Source organism: Nothoprocta perdicaria, unplaced genomic scaffold (genome assembly GCF_003342845.1).
Source record: "Nothoprocta perdicaria isolate Ctin4 unplaced genomic scaffold, notPer1 scaffold_38, whole genome shotgun sequence".
NCBI classification, from domain to species: domain Eukaryota; kingdom Metazoa; phylum Chordata; class Aves; order Tinamiformes; family Tinamidae; genus Nothoprocta; species Nothoprocta perdicaria.
Window position 1 is genome coordinate 440529 of NW_020455621.1, and position 26778 is coordinate 467306.

At 41.4% G+C, this 26778-nt stretch overlaps 1 protein-coding gene across 2 annotated transcripts; it reads left to right on the forward strand.

The window, feature by feature from the left end:
* Nucleotides 1-1642: 1642 nt before the first annotated feature.
* Nucleotides 1643-26728, forward strand: TBCE (tubulin folding cofactor E). 2 transcript variants are annotated; one of them, XM_026044708.1, is made up of 16 exons: nt 1643-1751; nt 3759-3843; nt 12115-12300; nt 14869-14957; nt 15665-15764; nt 17199-17301; nt 20321-20397; nt 20646-20741; nt 21309-21373; nt 21465-21529; nt 22563-22715; nt 23144-23297; nt 23851-23919; nt 24940-24999; nt 26250-26341; nt 26597-26728. In XM_026044708.1, exons 1-16 carry the CDS (start codon nt 1652-1654, stop codon nt 26687-26689), a joined length of 1587 nt encoding a protein of 528 aa, XP_025900493.1. In that variant the 5' UTR covers nt 1643-1651; the 3' UTR covers nt 26690-26728. The 2 variants fall into 2 exon arrangements, with proteins under 2 accessions (XP_025900493.1, XP_025900494.1); XM_026044709.1 differs by lacking the exons at nt 1643-1751; nt 3759-3843 and adding an exon at nt 11447-11495.
* Nucleotides 26729-26778: the final 50 nt, after the last annotated feature.

Here is a 26778-nt window from a genome sequence, read left to right on the forward strand (position 1 = left end):
ATGATCGATTCAGTGTTTGTCATTTGTATTGTTGGAATTAAATCTTTGTGAGGCTTCAAAATAAGAAGTCTTATCAGAGAATCCACTGTATCCAAACAATGGACAGTGAAACTGGATGCAGAAGCAGATGTAGCAGTGTGAAAAAGKGGGGAAATACAATTTCACTGCTCTCTATGCTGCCTTACGTGAAACAAAGCATGGTACTCGTTCCTCTGTTGGGAGGTCTGTGCCACACGGACTCGCTGTTCCTCATCAGGACTCCAGTTCCCCTTGGGGTCTCGGCCTCCCAAGTGAGCATCCCATGCTCTCCCTCCRCCTTTTGTTCTTCAGTGCAGATCTTGCGATTTTGCACCAAAACACTGCATGTTGTCTGTGCCTTCCTCCCACCTCAAGTGAGTCAAGAGTTCACTGACACCATTACTCAGATCAAAAAAACTAGTGGTTTCATCCAAAAGGCACCCAGCCAGCCTAGTTTGATAAGATCTGTTGAGTATCTGGCACTGCATCCGTTATTTTCTTGTAATTGTTCATTAACCACATGCRGAATCTGTTATAACTGTAACTTGCTTGGAAGCATTTTGAGGCTGGCAGTTTTATGTAGATGTATGATTTCTCCTACATATATTTAAAAAAAAAAAAAATAAAGTGGCTGGGGCCTTTCTTTCCCCTGAAAAAGAGAGGGGAAAAAAAATGAATTTTCGGCGATGCTGACTGGGAAGCAGTAATCGCCACTTGACACGTTTGCTCTAACCAAAGGTCTCTTCCCGCCCAGGTGAAGCAGGGCCCCGGAGGCACCCCATCGGGCTCTCCCTGGGCAAGCGGCGGCGCTTGCCGACTGCGGCACGAGCGCCTCGCGTCCCCGCCCGTGCCCCTCCTGCTGGGAGTTCCTCTAACGGCCACAACGGCCGCGGGGCCCGCTTGCCCAATCGGGGTCGGGCGCGCCCTCGCCCCGCGGCATGCTGGGAGGTGTAGTTCAGAGGCGGCCTGCCCGCCCTGCGCGCAACCGTTTGATGAACTGCGTTACCCAGAAACCCCTGAGGCGCCGAAGCCCGAGCCCACGAAGCGGGTTCGACACGAAGGCCAATAGCAACCGATTTCGGACGAGTCGGGACCAATGGGAGTTCGCGATGGGCGGGAAGGGGCGGGGCGGTGCCTATCGGCCCGTGCCGACAGAGAGGCTGTTCGCAGGGGCGCAGGTAGCAGCGGAGTGGCCTCGTTTAACGGTTGTAACGGTCGCGCCGGCGCTCGGCAGTGGCTGGAGGTGTCCTGCTCTGTGTGCTTCGGCCATGGCCTTTGGYGGGCTGGCGAAGGGCCGCGGGGCAAGTCGCCAGGCTGGCAGGGCGGAGGCTGCGGTGCCCGCCGGCCGTGTGCGGCTTGGGGCGGATCGCGTCTGGCAGAGCGAAAGGGCCCCTTGGGAGTGTGGGTCGCTCCTGCAGCGTTTGCAGGGGGGCGAGGRGGTGCTGGGCGCTTGCCCGGCTGCAAGGGGCAAGGCTGTGAGGACAACACCCTGCGTGTGTTCAGAGTGCGGCCGGGCAGCGAGAACTGCAGGGCGGCGGGGGGCCTCTTGGTGAAGGTGCTGGTGTGCGGCGGTCAAGAACGCTGCTTGTGCCCCTGCAGGTGCCCGAGTACTTCGCGCTCCGGTTTTCCCGCCATGACTGCCTSGGTGCCTCCCGATGCGCTGGGCAGGAGGGTCCTGTGTGGCACCGAATACGCAACCGTGCGGTATGTTGGCACTGTGCCTCCTACAGCAGGTAAACCTAATAGCRCGCTAAGGGTCAGTCATTAAACTCTAATGAGCTCTTTGAGTGTTGAAGGAAGATGGGATGCCAGCAATAATGAATAGCCTCAGTGTCATAAAAGTATTTTATTTCTTGGTTTTGCTTTTCATTTTTAATTCTATGTGAAACTTACAAAGTGCTGTTTCTGCTGTAGCATATATTTGGAAAAAAATATTGTTTCTACAGCCTGCATAATAACATTCCTACAAAAGAAGTTCTCGGGTAGGGGGAAAGCTTGCTAACCTCACGTACTACGATATTCCAGCAACTTTTGCTGGAGGAGGTAGCTGGGGAATGCCAAAGGGTGAAGACCAAAACTATTACTGAGCATGAACTAATTGTAGTTGAACTAATGCTAGCATGACCTATTGTAAGCATGAACATTGCACTTTTTTCACTGTCTCGATTAACTCAAACAATAAACAGACTTTGTTACAAGCTTCTTCTTTCCTCTGCTCTAAGCAAGATTGAAGTGTGTAATTTCTGGGACTTACTGTAGCTCATAAGGTAACTATAGGATTTTTGAGCCTATTTACGAGGCAATAATAATTTAGGCTTASAAGGAAACCCTCTCAAGGCCAAAGACTTGTGCCTCTGTAGTTCAAATGACAGTGGATTTTTTTTGTTTGTTTGTTGTTTATTTGTTTGCTAAAACTGTCTGCTCAATGGTGGTGTTCACTTTTTTTTTTAAGTCTTTGAGGAAAAGATACCCTCTCTGCTTTTCTGTATATCTTGGTACTATCTAGTTCTCTTGCCTCTCCACTTGTTTTGAGAAATCAGTTTTGTTTTATAAGGCTTTTCTGTGTCACTTCAGTGTTAACAATGTCACTTAGAAAAAATGGCAAGTTAAAAATGGTAATTTTTTTTTCTTATTATTCTTATTAGTAAATATTGGAAACTTTTAATCCAGAGTTTTGTGGGGTTTTTTTTTCTTTTTCTTTTGTTTTTGTTTTAGTTAAAGCTACCARATAAGTTGTGAAAGGGAATTTTGATTTAAGCTGATTGCATTCTTTTACAACAGAAAAATCTTACTGTCTTCCTTTTTCCATGGGTCTTCATGTGCAGTCTGTTCCCTGCTCTCTCTGTGTATTGGTTTGGGAAGGAAGGAGGCAGCCAGCAATGACAGTACTTCTCTGATAGCCTTTTCAAGTGCCCAGGGCCTAAGAAGATTCCTTCTCTGGCCAGTCCGACTGGGAGGTCCCTATGTGCTACCTTTGAAAAATAGTGGTGACAAGGGAGGAGAATTCCTGCTGCTTGGGAGGAGGCTACTGTTGTGCTTAGTCCTAGAAGAGACGGGAAGAGAAGTGAGGGGAACCTCAACTCACCAGTCTCTCGTCAGTCCSTGGAAGAGTTGTGGAACATGTTGGCTTGGAATCCATTTCCAAGCGCATGAGGTCAGCACATTACRGGAAGCTGTTATCTCTCACTTGGTGCTGGTGAGGTTGCACTTGGCATAACCCATTCAATTTTGGGCCATCTCAGTTCCTTAGGGATGTGGATAACCTGGTGAGAGTCCAGTGGAAGATTACCAAAGCAGTCAAGGGCATAAGCCACGTATCCTGTGAAGGTGGTTGAGGGAGTTGTGCTTGTGTAGTGTGCTGAAGAGGAAGCTAACTGACAGTCTGCCTATGATTGTTTAAAGGGTGGCTGCAAAGATAACAGAGCCAAACTCTTCTTGCTGTTACTAGATGGTGTAACAAGGGGGCAGTTGTTACAAATTGTGGTTTGGAAGTGCAGGTTGGAAATTGGGAAAACTTTTTTTTCACTACAGAAGGGATATGTTACTGGAATAGGCTGTCCAGAGAGGTTGTGAAATTCTCAGTCCTTGTTGGTTTTCAAGACCTGGCCAAGTAAAGACTTCCATGACCTAGTGTAGTACATGGAGTTAAGTCCCCTGCTTTGTGGAGGAGGCTCCTTCCAGCCACCAGCTCTACAGCAATGATGCCAGAACTCTGAATGTGTCCACTATGTTTTTTTCAGGAACTTGGCTTGGAGTGGAATGGGATGATCCTCAGAGAGGGAAACATGATGGTACCCATGAAGGAACACAATATTTCAAATGCAGGTGAGTTAATTGCCAGTGCCGATAGGTCCTGTATATTGGTCACAGTTTTTAGAGCAGAACTTTGTTATCAGTTGGATGCTGCTCAGCAATAAATCCTAGCCTCTGACTGGCTTTGCTAGAAAGGCTGTTAGTTCTTAGCAGTCCAGGTACAGAGATTGAAACATGGTGAATCATTAGAAAATACAAGTGGTGTCTTCAGAGGTATGTAGCAAAATGCAACTTTTGGATGTTGCTAGCCTCAATATTACTGCTTTGGTAGGCTTAGACCTACTGTAGTAAGGAAATTACTGTGTCCTACTGATCTTTCTCTTTAATTCTGAGGTGAAGTATTGGTCCTTACTAGCAGTCTTAAATATAACTTAGATTTGGATTTAAGGTAATTGGCATGCATCTTGCTAGGGAAAAGCATCAAGTTTCCGAATACATTTTGAATGTTTATATCACTGAGATATTGTATTAAATGCTTAGTACACACAAAATACAGTGCAGCTTTTTGGTTTGGATTTTTTGTTTGGTTTTGGGGAGCAACTACATAGGTAGAAAAATCTATCATCACTTCGTAAGGACTAGCAGCCCTTAGAAATTCCTTAGCTGAGAGATGATGAAGAATGAGAGAACATTCTGTAGCTACATGGTTGAAACTCTTGTCCTGTTTTCCTTTTTTAATAACCATTCTTTGTTGGCTACTCTGGGAGAAAAAGTGGGTGAGTGTGTGTGGGAGGGGAATTCATGGATACTTGCTTTGACTATGGCATCAGTACTGGTCTTAGCTTAATGAGATGAAATAGATTTCTAGTTTTGTTTTAACCTCCAATCTTAAAATTCCAAGGCATCTAGTAACTCCAAAGGGGTACTTTGGAGTTTTGTGCTCAGCCCTTCAAGTGCTCATTCGTTCTTGAAAACAAATTCTTCATGTTGTCCCTTGCCAACTCCCCAAGAAAAAAAGGAAAGAAATCCTTTGATAAGAGTAGCAGAATCATAATCTCCTCCAGACTCCCATCSCCCTTACAGGCATGCAGTGGAATGTCATATAAGAATAACGGTACTGAGTCAGTTCAGAAGACTTGTTTTGCTTGGTTTCCTGTTTCCAATGTGGCCTAATAGTGGATGTCTGGATGAAAGTGAAAGAACAGAAGGAGCGTTTAGTGACATCTCTGCAGAGTTTCRCTGGCTGTGGCTAGCAATGGTACAGGGATTTTCATGGGCCAGAGGTGGTGTCTCTGCACATGTGCTCTCTTTGCACTCTCAGTAGATGATTCAACACAAAGTTCACTATGAGAATATCTTCTGAAAGGATTGAAAACAGGGAGCRATAGTGTCTTTTGTTTTAGCAAATAAAATTGTGTACTTGAAGTACTTTTCTCTCTCCGTAAGACCATGTAGCCATAGCTTAAATCTTGAGCATGTGTTTTCAGCTTGTGGGAATTGTGACCCTTCCCATTTCTGTGAGCAGGTGAGTCGAGTCTTATCACTTTTTCCTGTTGGAATATAGGAATTTGATATGGAAGCAACCAAGAACTTGCTGCAAAATGTTGCATAAAAGAATGGGGGGAAGGAGGAGGAGGCGAGACAAGAGAGAGAAAATGAGCAGTTCTGCATTGTGGGGAAAGGAAGTTTAGTCTTTTATCTGCCAAAAGGTCTTCTGGAGTCCRACGGAATGCCCTCAGGTAGTAAAGATGACTTCTGTATTTATATAAAGAAAGATAATACTTCATTATCAATTCAGGGTGAAGTCTTCCTGCTTCAGGAAGTAAAGCTGCTTGGTCTCAGATTGAATCAACAGAAGAATCTGCATAATTTAATAATTCAAATAAAAAGTAGCTAATTTGAAATCCTTTCTAGGAGTATTATCTCTTACCCTTAGCCAAACAGGCATAAATTGGAGGGGGTATATTATGTTGATAGTGCAAATCAGACTTCGTGGCCTGTATCATCTTAAGTTCTACATTTGTGTGTGTGATGGGAACCCTAGAGACTTCATTATCAGAAAATGAGGTGATTAAAATAAAGTCTATTCTTCAGAGAAAATAGGGGGAAAAAGAAAGATACCTATGAAGGTTTGATGTATCTTGTAATGTATCTAATAACAAAATAAGGCTTAAATAACATTAGGATGTTCTTGTTGGAAGAAAGGAAAATCAACATTGCTGTATTCTCTTTAGCTAAAGAACTCAAGTTTATAGTCTTAAGACAACCTAATTTTCTGATTTATTTATTTTTATTAGCAGATATTGTCTTAAATACTTTGAGTTCAATTGAAGTGATTTCCAAGCTAATCCCAGTACATCCTACTAGGAAGGAAATAAGAAAAGTAATAGACTGGCCATGCGCAAGCTCTGTAGACAGAAGAAACAATTGAGCAAGTTGTGTAGATAGTCTAGAAACTGAAGAGGGATTTATATTTGTGTGAGTATAGTATTTGTATGTATGCATATACAGCTTTTGTTTTTCTAGCAACCATTACTGTAATCCCAGGAAATGAGACCTCAGAGAATGATCTCAGTTCTTGTCACAAGAAGCAGCTCTTTTGAATGAGGCTGTTCATATTAATAACAATTTTGAATTTAGTCATCTTTAAAGATGTTGTCTTTACAATACCTCTTCTTTGTACTCTGTTCCAATTAAAGAAGGTCTCTTTAAAGGAATAAACAATAGTTAGAGCTGTCAAGCATGACTCAGCCCTAACATTCTGTGTGTAGTCTGGTTTGTTGTTCATGCACTTCATACAACTAAAGAGCCAAATCTCATCTATTTGTTCTTAATTTGTGTGGAAGTCTGTCTAAAACTATTTCCGCCCCCCTCAAACCTTACCTGTGGTAAAAACCTATTAATTTTTGAATTCTAGTAAGCAGAAGCAGCTCAAATAGAAGAGTTAGCGCTGTAGACAAGTGCAATGAAAGAACAGCTATTTTTCTTCATATTTTAGGCTAATTTGAAAAAGATTCCTCTAAAAATCTTTTGCAGAATGATTTTCAAATTTGGCTTTGAAGAGGAGGAAAAAAAAGGCAAATGTAAGAGTATACTTACTAGATGATCTTTTTAGTCATTCTTATTTGGATAAATCAGTACGTCTTCTAACAGACCTACTGTATCTGGTTGTCTTAAGTTTTTGTAGAAAAATGGCATGGAATTGTGTGATTCCTGGCAGTAGGTTTATCTTATGTCATTATATTATGAGGTGCTAATTCATCTTCTTAAGAATATAAGAATCAAAGAACTGTAAGCACTACTTCAAAATATGCTGACAGGATAAGCATGTTACACAGCAAATTTGGATTGGTTCAAAATGACAGTGCACACTCTAGTGGCACTTTGGTGAATTTTCTTTCCGTTGATAGTTTTGCTTCCTCTGAGGCAGCTATTACTTTTAACTGGTCATTTCAGTAGTGCATCATACAATTGGATTACCTGTGTTTTACAGGTCTTCAAAAGAAACGAGAGATTAGAAGTGAGTAACAAAGCCTTAGCGTAGTGGTATCAGTCATCTACAGCTTTTGAAACACAAAATTTTCAAATAAATATCAAGATCTTGTAAACATTCTTTCTAAATTAAAAAGTAAAAAATATATTAAATCAACATGCATATTTATATTTTAAAAAAACATAGCCTGTCCTGAAGGAAGTGTACTCTGATCTTCTAGAAATTAAAGCATGTGTTCTACAGCTACACAGGAAATTTTGGGGAAACAGAAGGTATATGAAGTGCTTAAAGATCATGTTTAGGCATATAGATTTACAGAGAACATTGCTCCATTCCATGGGTTAAATCAAAGTGGCATTTAAGCCCTTTATCTATTAATGACATGTAATTAATTACTAACCAGGGGACTGTACATTCAAGATGAATACAAGCAATACAGCTACCGTACTAGATCCATACAAGATGTTAACACAAACCTCAGCACACTTTTGCAATTTATCCCCCAAAGTTCTTATCCCCCCAGAAAATTTCCATGCGTCTCTCTGGAACCTATGGCTGTGGTGTCCTTTCTTTCCCCACAAAAGGTGGGGTATGAGAACAGATCTTTTCCAAGGGGAGTGCAGGTCTGTTATTTACACACAACCTCTTGGGGAAGATGTGAGTGCTCCATTTTTTTGCCTCCTGCAACCTGCTAATGCTCATGCTGGTCAAATACACCCTGCAAGGCCCACATACGCAGCCCAGTGTGGGGCTCCCCATGCTGCCCATCCCCTGTTCATACCCCTGCGTGTGGTACCTGAGCAGGAAGCTGCTGTGTCCAGCATATGCAGAAGTTGTGCTGGGAAGGCAAATTCTGGCAGCCTCAGACTGAGTTTTGAGTGCTGTTCTACTATCCTTCTTCTCACTGTTACTGATGGTCATGATGCTTTTACACTTTTCAAACTGACTCCTTTTTTTAAAAAGAGTCTGTTGGTGGTTCTCTGGTTACCACTGCAAAGTCACCTTCCTTCTTAGCCCTATTATGGGTTTTTGTTTGTTTGTTTACCAAAAACACTCTGAGAGGATGTTTGCTATTTCTTTTGCACACACTGTTTACACTTGCATTCCTATTTTATAAGCTATTTCAATCTAGACTATTTTGCTGAAGGAGATTTTTTGAATTTCCCTTATACAAGATGCCACTCTTCGCTTCCCTCTTTTCTCATAAAATGGGGTTAACTTGCTGTAGTCTTAACACATTTAAATTGCTTTGGTTCCAAAATGAAAGGAATGTGTTTTCTCTTGTTAAAGAGTAGTTTTAGTCATCCCTAACCACTTTTCAAAAGAATCCCAATTTGATCTTCAGCAGATATTGCTACCAGAAGTATCAAGAAGTATTAAATTACAACCTGTTTTGCTAGAGTTAGCTTACAGAACAAGCCAGAGAATAGAAAGGAAAATATAGTAGTTGTCAATTTGATTCTGTGATGTGATCAATGTGGCAGAATTGCATCTACTCCTCAATTCTTTGTAATCTCTTGAGGTTTTTTTGATGGGAACTTTGACTCATATAATTTTTGTACTCTTTAAATGCCAAGCTATCCTTAAAAAGGCATTTAAATTTTTTTCTCCTTCAGTGAAATTCATAAATTGTGTAGGAACATAGGTTTTTTGTTAGGTTTTTTTTTGAGTTTATAGGTGACAGTTGTTACTATCAGATGTTGCTCTTTGCCTGAAATTCATGTTTCTGCCTTAGAGAAGATCTGTTTATGTTAACTCTCTCCTTCAAAATGACAGATTAATTTCCAAGAATGTCCACTTAGATCACAAACTCTTCAAAGACATTAAGAGGTCAGTCTCATTTTAGTGCCTAAAGAATAGAAGTTTCTGTTTAATAAGGGGAGAATGTATTCCCACGACTCCTTCTGGCCTCAGATGATCTCGGACAGGAAGTTTTGATTGTTTCCCTGTATCTCAGTGYACCCAATTTGAGACTGAGGGCCTTCCACTTAAAGGGAAAGATCTGTTTAGTGTCCTCACTGACAAGGTGTGCATGGGTTCAAATAGCTAGAATTTGTGATAAACCCTGTGAGCTTTACAGTGTGTGTCCCTCAGCCATAATGAGTCTTCAGATGATCATTGCAAAAGCAAGTACTGAGCAGAGACACTTCCATGTTCCTTTACTCTTACGGCTGATAATTCAACCTCTTTATTTTAAAAGTCAGTAAGAAGTGTCATTGCTAACCAGAGCCAGCTGGTTGGGATCATTACAGATTTTCTGCTTAAGAAAATCAGGATGCATCTTCTCAGTATTGTCCTAGCTGGAGGACCATCCACGTTGAGCAGGACAAAGTCTGTGTTCAGACTTCCATGCTTAGCCAAGGTCGAGTTGATCACTAGTCGCCATGGCCTTTCACCTGATAATATGGATACTGGATAGCGCATTTGTTTATGAGCTGCTACCAGTTAGGAAGATTCATTGGTAGTAGCTGTGCTTTTTCACGAGATGAGCAGCTCTAAGTGGTTGTTTGGTGTACGTGTAAATTGATATCCACTTATCCTAATCCTGAAGGAGAGCTACTGTCTTGTTCCTCGTTGTTCGCTGGAGGTTGCTTGTCCTCTTTCATCATCTCCTGCTTAAGGTCTGCCTGGTTGTTACATCTGCGTATTTGAGATGTTTTTCATAGATGACTTCCATCTGTCAGATAAGACCTTAAAGCTCAGATCTAAGTGTTTCTATTTTATCTTCTATGAGATTCTCTTCTGACACAGCAACTTACTCATCTTTTGATGAGGAGAGTCTCAAGGGTGGTTGTCCCAGTCTGGAGAGTGAAAAGAATCGAGTCCTCAAGGCAGATGTCCTTCCACTAAACTTTATGCAGCATTCCATAGGATTTACCTTAGACTTTAGGCAGGTTATTTTACCTTGTATAGGGCTCCATGGTGAATTAGTGATTATTATTTACTACTCTGTTTGATGGTGATACGAAATCAGAAATATGGAGYTACTTGTGACTAAATAAGATTTACTGTATAGAAGCCTGAGCTGCACCTGTGATCTCCCTATAGCTATGCAGCTCCAGCTTGGAGTTTACCATCAGGCTGGTTTTATTTTTGTTTTAAAGTTTTTAGCAAGATTATTCTTTTCAGAATGTTGGGGTTAGGAGAAGAAGKAACTTGTATTTTAACATTATTTGTGCTCAGGTGCATAACGTAGAAAGAAATGGCATTTTTATTGCTTATGTAGCTGTGGATCACTACTTTCTGGATAGCAGTACTGTAAACATACCTAGCTTGTGTAGTGTGAGAGTTAATATAGGCAGTGCATCTTGAGGAAATCTAATTACAGGTAAGCATGCTTGAATGCTTAATCATTTTGCTTGCAAATAGCCTCCTGTTGCATAGTCTCCTTTTCTGTCCTTCTCTGTGACAGTTCATGAAAAAAAGGAGATCAGATTAATAGAATGCAACTGAAAAAGAAACTTAGGCTCTGCAGTAGATTTGAGCATAAAATAGATAGCCCAGCTCTGACAGGGAGAGAGTGCTTAGCAGCAGTAAGAACAAGGCAGAGAAACACTGTGGTCTTGCTATAGTCAAAGTAATAGTAGTAAAAGAGGGGCTTGCAAGGGAAATGCTGCATAGTTTTTTGTAGCTTCAAAAGGCTCTAGTGTCAGAGAAGCAAGAAACAAGGTAGCTAGTTTCCTTTGTATATTTTCATGGAGATAGAACCAGCTTCCCCAAGAGAACTTAAGAGTCCTTAAGTAAGTATTTGAAATGCTAACRAATGAAACTTGCACATGTCAATACTAAATTTTTAATAAAAGTGTGAATATGTGGTACCTAAGCTGTTCCCTCTGCTTGTAAATAGATCCATAAGATTCATGCTCTYGCTACTGTTATTTCTGAGAGATAATCTTGAATTCTTTAAAGATTGATATTATAGTTTGCTAATTAGCCACCTGATGTTTGCAGACATGAAAAGAGGAGTTTTATTTACATAGGTCATTTCTTCTTAGTCTGTGCTTCTCTCAGCTAGAAGGCAGGCAGGTAATCATAACTACCCATTTTCTTCCTGCGGTTTTACAGCTGATCCTATTATCTGTTCTGTGATACTATTCCCACAAATKGTCTTTTCTTTCTAGCTACTGTATTTTCTGCCACCTCCAAAAGAAGTTGTAAAAGCRGATTGTCAAACAGTAAGGATTTTTAGTGCTCAAGAAAGACTAAGAAATTTTGCRGGGCTGTGTAGCAAGTACGTTAACTGGATAATTCTTTTGAATGATCAGTTTTGAAATTGCTAGTATTCAGTTAGTATTTAATTAGAATTTAATTAATTAGAATTTAATTAGATTTTTTTTAATTAGTATTAGATTTCCAAGTAATAAAACTTAYGTCATATCTCATCTGTATGGGTGCATTAGAGAAGGCTGTGTTGTCTGAGAGTTACAAATGAATTAGTCAAAATATGAGGGAATGTGTATTCTGAGTATTCATGTAGGCCTTAGACTGAGCTCTGGTTTGTCATGTGGTTTAGGTAGCTTTGTGTCTGTTCCCAGGTACAAACCTAATTGTCTGGGAGATTTAGAGTTTGGAGCAATTATGTACAACTGTGCCCTGAAATGGTAGCTTTGGTGTGTAAATGCATTTGGAGATCTGGCACTTCAGTTTTCCTGGCATCTCACGCTGTCAATGTGTTGGGTCAGATATTATCAACAGCGTTTTGTAAACTTYTAACTGCTTTCACTGATTAGGAACAGTGAATTCGGCTTCAATTCATGGTGTTTTGATAAAGTTTTAATTTTTACTTTTAAAAGTAATCAGTCTCACGATAATTTTTCATGTTTCTTATTTTCTTGGCTGCTCTTTCCTAGACATCCTAGAGGAGGATCCTTTATCCGTCCAAACAAGGCAAATTTTGGAGTAGATTTTCTAACCGCAGTAAAGGACCGATATGGACTGAACGATGAAGATAATGTCCACCCTGGGAAGGAGAGCACATTATTTTTTGGCAAGACCGTGGAATTTGTTGGTATGGATTCTATTATAGAACAACAAAGGCAAGTGCAATATTTGAACATCTAAGGTATGCTGTTAGAGATTGTGCAGGTAGGCAGTAGTTTAGCTACAACGAAAGGAATATTACATTGCCCTCAAAAGTCTTAGGTAATTATTCTGTGCATGCTGAATTATTGTTTTCCCTAAAAAGGTATAAATAAATTTGTTGAAGAAGTAGGTCACTTAAGAATTCTTACACAGGTTCTGATTTCCCATAATATTTAATCTGATATGCTCGTGAGCTCCTGCTGGAGGAGACGGCCTCGCTTGGCCTCCTCTCTGTCTTTTTCTCCTGTACGTGTGGCACCAGATGTGGTGCTTATAGGACTGAAAGGTGACTTGGGTGACCTGCTATAAACCGTTCTTTCTCCGATGGGTTAGTTTTCCCTTGCATTAGTGAATTGATTGAACTTGCTTAGCAGGCATGTGGCTGCAGGATTAGAAAGCGCTGGGAAAACGTGTCTGGGGAAACAGSGTGCTTGCTGCCCTCTGCACAACAGCCTGCCGTTAGGCTGGGGTAGGTGAAACGTCAGGCTTTCTTGCCCCTAATCATGTGGTAGCAGAGCAGCAGTTGCTCTTAAATTTCTTGCAAAGTTAGTCAAAAGCTTGTGCACAAGCTGCATTTAAGTAACTTTGGGTCTACAGATAACTGCAGTGCCTAATTATGTTGATAGTCATTTTGTCTTAATATGGTAGTACTGCAGGATGGAAGAGGGGTTTCTGCTGGGATAAATATCATGTTACTGAGACTGGTGGAGGAGTGGCTATTTAATACTACAGACTGTTCAGATATATGACTTAATCACGAGATTTCAGTGAATAAACAGTAAACTGGAGATCCTGGTAGCACAGAGCTAAGATGACTCAGATCCCTCAAACACATGTTCCATGTTTATAATACTCACAGGTTTATAATACTCAGTGTTGGCTTAATAGCCCACTACAACTGCTCGTTGATATTTTTATCATTAACTTTATTTCAATATTTCTTTTTAATTAGGAATTTTAAGTTTGCTTCTGTTTTTAAATATTCATTGGCGYGTAGGAACACAGATAGTCTTTCTGTACAGTTTGGAGGGCCTACAGTGTAAAATATTGATCTGCTGTTCTTGAATTATTATTTTTTTAAGTCCTTGTACTTGTCATCATGTAAATCTAATTTAAGCAACGCATTGGATTTCAAGAACTAGAAGTCATTTTATTGAAGGAAGGCATTCAAATTAATTAAAGCTAACACATGAGAAAAACTAGGTTAGATCTGTGAAAGTTTTCATGGAGAAATAACATCTTAGTTACATACTAGAGGATTTTTTATGACTAACTTGATAGTATCACTGTCCAAAACATACCTAAAAATAAAAGTAACAATTGAAGCATAACTTTGTTGCATCCTTGTATTTTGCTRTATTTCTTGTTAGTAGTTTACATAAGTGACATTTTTAAAAGACATTAAATATGTTCTAAATTATTTCAGGTACATGAGGATTTTGCTTCTTCAAAAGCTTTTGATGTGGAAATAGCACTGTCATATTTAGTGTTTCTTCCATGTAATTCTATTAATACAGCTGATTTATATTTTTCCTGAGAGGAAATGACAGCATTAGGAAGGGCTATAACTTGAGTTTGTCTGCTGTCTTGAAAATCATCTTGTCCTATCTCAAAAACTAAGCACAACTTCACTGTGGTGGAAGACACTCCAGAAATCTCAGTATTGTGGCTTCATACTTGCCATGTTTTATTCATAGGAACAGGGATTATGCCTTATGAGTGCTCACAATCCTTAATTTAATTTTATAAAGTAAAAAGTAATAGTATTTGGAGAAAGAATGAATGACATTAGTGACTGCCAATATCATGATAATTTTACACAGTCATTGTCCWTTTTGAATAAACGGGTTTTAATATTTTTTGAATATTGTATTCATTATTCTTTTCTACTCAAAAGTAATAACTATATAACTGAGAGGGAAGGCAAAAAACTGCTGTACTGCTAGGGAGGAGGTTTTGCAGTCGGGTCATGTCGTGCCCATTTATCACGTTTTTGCTCATTTATGAGATGATGAGAAAGAAAGAAGCAAAGTCAGGATGGGAATAGGTGCCATCACCTCCAGCACTAGAGATGGCTGAGCTCAGGAGGTGGCAGTCTCCCTGCTGTGCAGGTTCTTGTTACATCTCCCAGAAAGGACCAAGTGGTTGAAAATTGACATAAAAATACTAAATAACTTTGAAACTTGCAAAAAATACTATAGGAAATCCAATGAACTTGGAAGTCCTAATTAAATTCCAGCTTGTATATARCTGCATTTTGTCTGTTTTGTTACTGTTACTGCTTCTTTGTTGTTGTCGTTTTTAGCTCAGCCAGGCCTATTTAATGGTAGTGATGTCAAGACAAAGTAAATGAGATGGGTCTTTTTTCAAGTGAGAAAGATACTACACTGCAGCAATTTGGTGGTGTTAATTCTAGAAAAGCTTGTGTTTGTGAAAAGAGTATTATTTAGCTGCAAACCCAAGGGCTTATATAACACATTTGTATTTCAGGTTAAGGTAACAGAGTGTTCTTTCTCGTTTAGCCGCCTGAACCAACTGGTAGATATCTCAGTTCGTGAATGTGCTGTGAGCCACGCTGGCCAGGAGGAGGAGATCAGCAGAACGTGTCCTAGTATCCTTTGGTGGAGGTGCTGTAGTATGTGATACCACAAATAAATACATCCTTTAGCATTCCGAGCTATTCTCTTGTTTCTTTCTATCAAGAATATATTTTTAGAATTATTTGTATTCACAAGCTTATTTTTTRTTTACTGAGTTAAAAAATAGAAGCCTTCCCTTGTTTTTTTGAATACTGATTGTGGGTAAAAATGGAAGTGTTCTCGTAAGTCGCTACAATGACTGGAACTTAGGAGTATCCAGCAATTTTTTTTTTGACTGTAGAATAGAAACCCCATAAAAGCACAGTTGGAATATTCTGTAGGTACCAGAGGTTGTGAATACATAATAAAGTATATTTTCAAAACACTGCATGTTATGGTGATGTAACCAAACTATACAGCAGGAGTTATTCGCTCATTTATCAGGAATGCATAAAAATTCCTGTGTTCATGCAGAAATTAGTCTACTTCAGACGTCGTAAAGATATGCTCTTGTATAACAACTATAAGCTATTTCCATAGCAAAACTGGAGATACAATTTACAATAATTGAGCGGTAGATTCTTATAGAGAGAAGAATACATTTGTAAAGTAAAGAAGAGGTGGTGTCTTCCATTAGTCCAAACAAGTGTATGCTATTTCTGTTTTGGTACAAAACCTAATTCTAATTTCTGGAAAATCAAGATACGAGATGTTTCTTTTTCTTAGTACAAAATTTCAGATATTAGGCGTGTAGATCTATCAAAAAATCTGATATCATCGTGGGAGACTGCAACAGATATTGCTTCTCAAGTTCAAAATCTGGAAACGCTTAATATCAGGTATAAATATTAATACTAGGGTTTCTCTTCCTTAGGGGGATAGGGATAAGAAAGAAGCAGCGCTTCAAGCTTTGGGGTCAGCTTTCAAAGGGTAACAGGATGTTTTGATACACATTTTAGTAGGAGTTAAGTTCCTTAATACTGTTTTGTTTTGTTTTAATTTTGTCCTTAAACWTCTGGTGAGAGCTTCACTTTCTAGGCAACCTCTTAAAAGGAAAGACCTTGGCCCCTAAGAATTTAGCCTCTGTATAAAACCGAATTCTGGAAGAGGGCTTGGMACAGATGGTTGCTGACCTGAGTACCATGAAACCACAGTTGCCTGAAAAATGATAGAGTACAGATTTCAGTCATCACATTTGCAGCAATTTAGGCATTTGTCAACGTCTTCTGCATGACAAATTTCTTCCAATTTATGCAAATTTGCTCCTTGCTTAGGGGGAGGCTGCAGACTAAAATTTACAGATTTTCATAGGGTATTGTAATCTCTTTTAATCAGTTGCCTAAGAGGTAAAAATAAGTATTTTTGGAATGCTTTTATAAAAATGAGGAAACAGGCAGTATAGATTTTTTTTCTTTTCTTTYATAGCTTGTCCTGCTAGGTGGTTTGTGTTAGTAGTTGAGTAGCATTTCAAACTGCAAACGTTCTGTTGTCTCAGATGTCCTAAAGCATCTAAGGCCACGGGGTCTGTTTCATTCCCAGCTTGGTGCACAGCCCGWGCCGAGCGCCGGCCTCTCGCAGGGCAGGGAAGGGCAGGAGAGGCTCCGAGGGGCCTAAGGAGGAGCCTGGGACCTGCTCCTAACWAGTCCTTGATGCTTAAACAGCTCACTTAGCAATACAGAATTACTCTTTGCATTCAGTGTTAGCAAAGCTGTTTTTCTTTTTTCTTTATTTTTTTTCCTAAGCCCAGAATTTTTCTTTTCTATACAGGAAACTAATAGAGAAGCTAAATGTGTTTTTATCTTCATTTTAGATCTTGTCAAATTTAAATACTGCCTGTTTAAGCAATTTTCAACTGTTTGATAGTGATACTTACTGAGAGTGGATTTTATATGCTTTAGTTTTACTGTGTTTGGATAGGCATTTAGACTCTCAAATTTCAATCTGCACCAAGGAGTTTAAGTCACTTTGTTTCATTTAGTATTACTGACAGTAATTCTTTTCGTATTCAGAATTTAGAGAGGAAAAGGAGGGGGAAGCCACAGATGAGGAGTAAGTACGTATTCACAGAGAAGAGTGGTAAAATTAGGAAGGAGCAGGTTTGAGAAGAACTCATAGGTTTTTTATATCCTTTTTAAATATGCAAAATCTTGGCACTGATTTTTTTAAAACCACATATAAATGATTTTTGTCCTTAATGCTTAACTCCAAATTAGTGATTTCAGGAATAACTGCAGTAATTTTAATATGTGCTAAGAATTACTCTCTTTACACAGTGAAAACAAAATGAAGTTTCCAGCAACATCCATTTCAGGATCCAGTGCGTTTTTAAAACTGAGGATTCTGGCACTTAATCAAACAGAGATAACATGGACAGAGGTAAGAACGTTTCCTTGTTCTTTTGTGTTTGTATCATGAGGTTTGAGAGACAAGCACAGCACAGTAAATATTTATGCATTATATAATTCTGCTAAAATTTGATCCATCATCTTTAGAAAAGCTACTGTGTGTTAGCTGGAAATACAGTGAGTTGTACTGGCACGTAAGCCTAATGAGAAACATTTAACTTCATTTACATTTGTAAATTACTTAGCCAAGATAACTCACTTGAAGAAGAATATAGTTTCGTGTCCCAAAGGTTAGTGATAAAGAAAGCTCTTTGTCTCCATGTAGTTATTAAGGATTTATCTGCATTCTAAGCCACATACTGGAACAATGGGAAACAACAGGAGGAACCTGTGACAGGCAATACCTACTTGACATCCCGTTGCTTCAGGAGGAGATGAGCTTAGTTTCTTTGCACCTACAGAGGCTGCTCRAAATACACGATACCTGGTTATGTGCGACACAGATACTGCACAGATACAACAGAGCTCTGAGATGTTTCTCATSGAGCTGGAACACAGCCGCGTGAAAAGGACGTGCACGTAAAGCCCTCTCTGGTCAGGGAGGTCGCCCTGCTGGCCAGCGCCTCAGCAGGGGCCTCTCCTCGGGGCCAAGGCCTGCAGAGCACGGCGCCCACCGACTCCCAGGAGCTGTAACCCCCCTCTGCTTGCCTCCTTGCACAGAGACAGATTTTACTGCACTGTGAAATCAGCTGGATTTTCAGGTTTTTGCTGTCAGTCACTCTACAGGAGTAGAGCGCTTGCAGAAACTGGTGCTTAAGTAGAAGCTCACAGTGTTTTATTCTCCTCTCTGTAGCMKYRMKGCTACAGAGAGGAGAATAAAACACTGGATGGTCAGTGCTTAACAGTTGTGTTCCTGGGCAGCCAATCAAAGAGAAAAARTAAGCAGAGGCACCTGTCGTGGATGCTCTGCGAACAAAGCGCTTTCGTACTCCTGCTATATCAGGAGTTACTTTGAAAATTCAGCTTTCTATGATAAAAATTGAAAATGATGATAATCCAGGTAATGGAGAATATAGTAACTGTCAAAGGGAATATGAACAAAGTCTGAAAATCCTTGAAATGTTTTAATTAAGATGAAAATAACCTGAAGCTGATGAGCATTTCAGAGTAGCTTATTGCCATGTATGTGTTGTATATGTTGTAGGGGTAGCATAAGAAACAASAGGAGGTTTGTGTTTTCCCTTGCTCCTTCTATTTTGAAGTATTTTCACAGTATAAGGACGTGCCTCAGGTATGAACCTGAGAGTAGCAGTGCTGTGTTTCATGGCCTTGGCGGTGCTAGTTACCTTTCCCTGTGCTTTTCCCATTTATATTGTGTGCTTCCAGAGGTGAAAAGACTAAACATACAAGAACCTCATGGACTTAACGTGGTAACAAATTACTTCGTTTGCAATAAATCCTGGATTTCCATTTTGCTTTCTTGATCAGCAGCGGCTATTCCATTGCCTCTTCCTCCCAAATTCCCCACCACGTTATCCATAGCTCCTAATCTTTCTTGAGTATTAATTTGGCATCAGATTTGTGAACCTCTGTTCCTGTATGTAGAGATTTTTTATGCAGGAGTGGAAAACTTGACCATTTGAGTTTCTTGAAATTGCCACGTGTCTCTCACGGTCTTGGCAATTTACTGGTCATTTGATCGGTCTGTGGAAAAACTTTCTGCTCTGTCCTCGTGACGCAGTTTATTGATTTTGTCCATCACAAAGCAAGATTTTTGTGGGAGAATCCTGCAAAGATCCTCTATAGAGAAACATGCAAATAATTTGTTCACTTTTTCTGCTGTGACCTTCATCCTCGAGCTCTCCTTGGTTTGCCTCATTTTTCCTCTTTATTCACAGGCTTCTTTGGGGGCTTCTTTATCCCTAGCATATGTGGGAGGGGGATAGATAGCCTTTGGTCTCTTGTTGGCACTGGGATTCACTGTGGACAAATTGCAGGYGACACAATATTGATCTTTCTGGGCTGGCTGCAACTTGAAAAGGTCTCGGTCTTGATATTTGCTACATAGAATAAAAAGTAACTTGAGAATGAAGCAGAAATGACAAGGAGCTTTGAGGGCTGCAGTAGTGGAGAATGAGTTAGCTGCTTCCACAGCAAGTTGAATTTGGTCACTGAAAATGGCTCTCATGCTTCTGCTGTGCGTGGGGATGTCTGTGTCCCCGAAGCCTTGGAGCTGCTTTTGCTTTACCTACTTATCTTGCTTTAGGTAAARTTATCTTTTTTGCATAGTGGTTTTTAGGACAAGAAATTTGGAACAAATGTATCTTGGTTGAATTTGTAGCTTCGTTTAACTAATTTATGTTCTTGGGTGTGCTTGAAAACAGGTTAGAGCTGATGCACTGCAAATTCCTGGATTCATCCAGGATTCCAGCTTTCAGGTGCTGCTGCAGTCACGTGACAGGGGAGCCTGGAAGCTCTGCTTTAAAGCCAGCCAGTGCTGATGGGATGTGTGGGTTTCCAAAGCCTCGAGTGACAGGTTATTTAGCCACTCGCCTCATAACAAGGTGTATCTGATCTCCCCAAGACTACTGAGTAAACTAAACTCAATTTCCACATCAGCATAATTTTAATGTAGCTTTACAGCTGATAGTGGAACACTTTGAGAGGCCTCTGTGTAAAAAGCATTGCCCAGTTAACACTAGTACTTTTTCCCCTAAATTCTTAATTTGGGAACCAAAAGTGAAATTTCAAATGGGGTTCAAAAAGAAAATTCCCGTGTCATGACAGCAGGAGGTTCCTGCCGGATGCCTCAGGCTGCATCCAGAAGCTCTGTGCTGCAGAGAACCCTTCCGCTTCATCTCTGCTGGCAGATCCAAGCACAGGAAAGAGACAGCAGGAGGAAAAAGAGGGCTGGGCATTTTGCAATATTTATGTCTGCTTTTGAGAACTGTGGCTTATTCTGAACACATTCCACAGAAGTCTTTATAAATTATAATTTCTGGAATCATTTTTCCCACCATCAGTTATATTAAATGAAGTTTTGCTCTTAGGTTCTTCTTTGTGCTCCAGGATGGCCAGCACTTGAAGAATTGTACCTTACTTCTAATAATATTACAGTTCTGGAAAGGTAAGAAGAGTACCACAAGCATGAGTCAGTCTTCTGTAAAAGTGACTTAGCAGGTGAACCTCAGACTCGATTCCTGTAATGTTTCTATCACGTGATTGTAGTTGTAAAATAAATGGTGGGAATTTCACATTTATACACATACATATTTGTTTGCATGCAATCATGTATTTAGAAAATCATTGTTTTCATTAGAAAATAATTTCCAATGTTGTGCTTTTTTGTTTTGCTTTTTTTTTTTGATGTTGCAGGCCTGAAAATGTGCTGCAGACTTTGAAGGTGTTAGACCTTTCAGACAACCAATTACTGGATGGAAATCAGCTCCATCAAATAGGACATCTTCCCAGGTAGCCACTACACAAGTTTCCTGGAAACTTGTTCTGTCCTGTCCTAGATACTCGTTCATCTCCATGGCTTTTTTTTTTGACCAAAGTATGATAATATTGATGCTGCTTAGAAGGCCTATTGGAATATTCAAATACAGGCATTTTTTTTTTCCTCCTGAGGAGAGAACCAATATATTTAATTGAACTGCTTTCGCCTAGTCTTATTTGTGTTGTCTATTGTAAGACTAATAAGCTCGTGYTGCTCTTTGGAAGAGTTCTCATCTTGGGCTTCAAACCAAAATAGCAACCTGGAGGCATCAAAAAGTTCTTTAAAACAGTCATTTGGAAAAATCACTCCTTTTAATAAAGTTCAGGGCTCATTCAGAAAACCTGAAACTCAAGCACTCGTTTCCTGAGCTGTGTTCCCTGACCCCTTCACAAAGCTGGGTATCGGCTCTGAAGCTGCTGTTCATTTGTCACTCATAATGAGCCATATCAAAAGTTTGTTAGAGTCTTGCACCTTTCCTTTTTTTTAAACAAAAATCTTTTTATATCAATATAGTAATCACTGTATCTATTGAATTGCAGTCTGGAACAGCTAATGCTGAGAAACACTGGAATATCTTCTATACACTTTCCTGATGCTGGATTTGGTATGTAAAAGCAGCAGTTTGTTCATAGCTTTGTCACGCTCTTTTATTCAAGTTTTCTTTATTGTCTGGTAAACTTGCTCTTTTTTCCTAGGATGCAAGACTAAAATGTTTCCTTCATTAAAACAGCTTGAAATAAAGGACAATCAAATATCACAGGTAGGTTAGATTGTGATAGTTCTACATTATTGTAATATCTATCTCTTTGTTTAGGAATAGATTGCATTTTTTTTAATTTCTTTGATTATATGTGTAAGATCTTGAGGCAACTTTTTTTTTTAGTTCTAGATTATTCTTCTTTGTTGATGGGAAACGGAAGAGTTTATTGGACTCAGAGTTAAAAGTGTTTATAAAAGTGTTTCTAGTAGCTAGTTCTGTCCCCCTGGTACCTCATAATGCCCCCTTGCTTTGGCTTTGCTGGGAGCCAGGGGTGCYGCGAGGAGCCGCCCGTGTCCGTGTGGGGGACGGGGCTGGCGACGTCCTTCCCGCTCCGCGGCAGCCCCTGGGCGGCGGCGCCTGGCTCGGTGCCGGCAACTCCAGCCRGAGGCCGTTTTTCCCCAGTAGGATGGTGGCTGCCTCTGGCCTCTGCCCAGAAACAAGTATATATTAAGATACTCTCTTGGTAGACTTTTGCTTCCAAAGATCTTGGCTGCTTTCCTTTATTGTAAAAGTAACTTAAGGAATAGGAGAGAACAGAGGCTTTTTAYTTCTTTTTATACCCTTTTTCTATTGATCCTGTAGCACATTCCCTCCCTGTTGCCTTTAGTCACACAGCAAAAGAGGCTCCTTTTGCCACAAAACTGTCACCTTTTCTCGTCTCCTCTCCTTACTGGGTTTTTACAGCTACTCACTGCAGCAGAGAGCGAGTCAAGCACTACATTTGATATAAACTCTCCAAGTGGTGCAGCTAAATCAGTGTTAGGCCTAACCTAACCATGCACCCCAGACCCTTGGAGCCCAGAGAACACTTACGAGCTAAAATGCAGAGGACTTCTACTCRGAGTTTTCACCTAGTTAAGTGTAGTGCAATTCTATTCGTACCTAAATGAACAAGCTGAAAGCTCTCGGTTCTGTTGACCAAAAGCACAGTTTCCATCATGGTCATTGTGGAGGAAGAGTCCACGTTACTGGGTATTCTTCTGAAATGATGATATTTCTTGTTTGTTCTAAAGACTCTACCTCTCCATTTCAGTGGTCATCTATCAATGAGCTTGATAAACTGCCAAGCTTGCGGTCACTGCAGTGCCGCAATAACCCTTTGATGGACACAGAGAAGAACCAAGAGACCTTGAGACAACTGATTATTGCCAAGATCAGTCAGCTGGARGTTTTGAACAAGTCTGAGGTATGTGGGTTTTTCAGCAAATTGCCTAGCACTGCAGGCACGGGGGTTGTTTCAGCCACTGAGTGAGGATTTGTTCTCAGTTTGCTTTAAAATTATTCCGTTTGCCTGCAATAATAGGGAGCTGGTGTTATCTGAACCAAATAACTAAAACTCTGGCAAGTGTTTATTGTAAAAGGGAGCAGTAATGGCACCTGGCCTATAGTTACAGGAAATAGTGCTAAAACAGTCTTGCATCATAAAGTAACAGCATTGCCATACATACCCATGCGAGGATCAGTCAGTACCTGGAGCTTATAAAGATCTGGATAGCTTTAAAAAATTACTGAACACCGTGGTAAGTAATGGCAAGGAGTCCGTACAGAGAATTAGATTTTCTTCTTGGGAAAGATGACATAATTGCACTGTGGACCATCCCTGTGTCCGTACAGATCCTTCCTGCTGAAAGGAAAGGAGCAGAGCTCGATTATCGCAAAATATTTGGAAGAGACTGGATAGCAGCTGGTGGACACTGGAACCCGGAGAGAAACAAACCAAGTGAAGACTTCCTTGCAGCCCATCCCAGATACCCCTCTCTCTGCCTCAGTAAGTGGCGTTGCCCTTCCTTGCCTCCGGCACTGTGGTCCCTTCCCTTCCCTTCMCTTGGTGCTCGGCYGTGCGCTCCTGCATCCCGAGGAAGCCCCCGCAAGGCCGCTGTCCGCGTGCAGGGAAGGCGGGAGGCAGCCCTGGTGCGGCTGCAGCCCCGAGCTCTGCCTCCCTGTGGAGCTGCCCGCGGTGGGAGCTGGGCTGAGCCCTGCCTCCCTGGGGAGCTGCCCGCGGCGGGAGCTGGGCCGAGCCCTGCCTCCCTGGGGAGCTGCCCGCGGCGGGAGCTGGGCCGAGCCCTGCCTCCCTGGGGAGCTGCCCGCGGCGGGAGCTGGGCCGAGCTCTGCCTCCCTGGGGAGCTGCCCGTGGCGGGAGCTGGGCCGAGCTCTGCCTCCCTGTGGAGCTGCCCGCGGCGGGAGCTGGATCGGCAGCCGGGGCCCAGCGGCGCCTCGGCCTCCCCTCTCTCCCAGCCTGCACCTCCCAGGCCTCCTCCGTGGCTCCTTCGTCTCCGCGTTCCTGGTTCCCGTCAACCTGTTCCTTCATCCCTCACCCACAGAATACGGGGCACCGGAAGAAGGAGAACTGAAAAGACAACAACCTGTGACGCTGAAGAATCAGCTTCTGAGTAAGAGTCTGGAAATGGCCAGAATTAGTGCTGCTTCATTTAAAATACATTAGGCACCTGGCCTGCCCAGGCCAGGTGTATGGGGAATAAAGGGTGGAAAAGCCTTTCCAAGCTCACAGGATTGTAATTTTGCTGCTCTGAATCACATGGATCATGGAGTGCAGAGCTTCGCTGTGGTGTTTATCACTCTAGGATAATATTCTTAATTAAGACTTAGTGGGGGATAGAGGTGTGCAGCAGTGAATGACTCCTCTCCAGCCTGAAATACGTTTGAGATTTAAAGCTTAATAGCAAAACTATTTTGTGATGCTGTTTTTTTCTGGTTGTTTTTTAACATTGCTTAATTTCGGGAGAGTGAAGGAAGATAAAGGTAGCTTTGGTATTGGGGCTGTTTACGTATGTAACGCAGGTTACATCCCCAGTGTACAAATTCACATGTCATTGGTTCCTGTGTGATACAAGAACCACTTTTTTCCCCTCAATCCATGGGCAAAATAATTTTTTAAGACAGTATCTTCTAATAATATGTTTAGATGGATGAGCAACTAAAACACAAAACTTGGCTGACTRAGCATAATAGAAAAACATTTTAAAAGTTTTTAAAGTCTTAATCTCTGAATAAAAAAATGGAGAAGCTACTAACTGCGCCTCAGAAGGTACTGAGCTTCTGAGATGCTGAAGGCCAAAAACCTGTTTTAAACTGGGCAGGCCCTTTCTCCTGCATGGTATTTTGAAAAATTAACTAGAAATTTTAGGTAAATAGTCATTTTAAAGCAATACTTATTTTTTTCAGAAAGCTATTGAAGTRAATAAATTTTCATTTATATTATTGATAAATTAAGGGAAAAAAAATAAGAGCCACGCTGTTAAAGGGCATCGTAGCTGCTCAGAGACAGGCTGCCCCGTGCTTTGAGGCGAGGATAACGCTGAGTGTGTGGAGCGGTTTGTGTCAAGCCCCCAACAAACTCAGAGGCTCTGAGCGAGCCGCTGATTCRCTAATGCTGCCTGTTCCTTTTGTAGCCCTGACAATTAAGTGCCCTGACAAACCTGAGCAGAAGCCCCTAGAGAAAAAGCTGCCAGGTAAGGAGCCATTTCTCTCGTTTCAGCAGCTGACAGTAACGTCTTTCCAAAGCAGTTTGTACTAAAGGGTTGGCAGCTGCCTCTAGCTCTCCCAGCTAATTACTCCCTTGATGATTCTGGCTTGTAAAGGAATAGACACAGCTAGAATTTGCCTGACAAAGTCCTTTTTCTGACCCTTTTACACATTACTTTCAGTCCAGTTCCAAAAGCAGAGGGTTGATGCTGGTCACACCGCTAATGCTTAAGGCAATCAAAGGCACGGTAGCTGGTATGAAATGTGCAGGCTGKGCAGAGCACGAAGCTCAGTGTTTCACAGCCAGCTACCTGGTCTGCCATGCTCAGTGTTTACAGCTGCCTTTTTATAACKGGAATGAGAAATGTGATTCTCACCTTCACCCCCTTGGTATTTACGTAGTTCCAAGTTAAGTTCTAGTATCTGGAGTGGCAACTACAATGAACAGATTCTCTATCAAATAAAGCTGAGGTTTCAAAAAGATGCATCAGGATGGAGCATGAGAAAAGAAGACTTACTCAAGCTTTATTCTAAAATAAAAAACCACATTTATTATCACAAGTTTCATAAAATCAGATACAGCTTTTACAAAAATGTTTGATAGAAAAATACTTGTCTCAGTACAATGTGCAGTATTACAGGAATAACTCACTATTGCTGTGCCTGTAGGTAAAGCTTCAAAGGAAGTGAAAGTTTAACCAAAAACCCCAGTGTCTCTCTTGACAACACAGAGGTCACCTCTGGCCCGAATGACGCTTACTCATTCAAGAGCCATTGCAAAAAGACCCTGGGGTGTAAGTGACTTCATGAACCTCCCCCCCGCAGCTCTGCTGCCGCGCTGTTTGGGCCTGGCGAGCGCAGGGGCTGCAGGAGGGCGCTGCTTTCTCGGCGCGGGCTGTGCTGGGGCTGAGCGGTCGGCGGCCCGAGGCCACCCGCTTGCCTGTGCGTCCAACACCAGCTCCCAACGGGTGACTTGGGAAGCCCCAACCCGTCAATTTGGCATATGGGAATCAAAGCACTTAAATAGCAGTAGCATATGCTGTGTGTTCCACCAGGGATTAAACTGATTGCAACTTGATATTAGCAGTGATTTCAGATATAAAAGACATTATTGCAGTGTTAGAGCTGAAGCAGCAGTACAGCTTTCAGATGCTATCACCAAGTGCTCGAAACACTAGTACGTTGCTACAGCTCCGAGATAGCAGCATTTTTCTAGGATTCTGYTTTTCTTTGACAGATTCTATGACTATTCAGCGGGTCAAAGGGCTGCTGTATCGCCTGCTCAAAATCCCTGGCTCCGAACTGAAGCTGTCCTATGAAAGCTCTAAAGTGAGTCAAAATTCAGTAATTCAACAGTCAAGTACTTGCTGCTGCTGGGATCGGGGGCACGTCCTCAGTGCTACAGCAGGGAGCAGAGTCTGTGTGCTCTTAATCTGAGACCTGAGTTGATTCACAGATCCTCACAGACTGCAACTGCCTGCTTTCAGTTTGGTTTACATGATGAGCTTTCAGGTTTAATCTGGTCTKTTCTTTGTTGTTGTTTTTTGATTGATTGTTTTTTGTTTTGTTTTCATCTTACTCCAGCTGGAAGGAAAGGAAGTTGACCTGGACAACGACCTAAAGCCTCTGCAGTTCTACTCGATAGAAAATGGTGACTCTGTGCTAGTGAGGTGGTGAGAGGGGACCCTCGTGACAGAGCGAGGGGAGACCCAGCGCTGGAGGGCAGCGGAGGTGGGGGCTGCCTGCAGGGAGCGCCTGACGCTCGC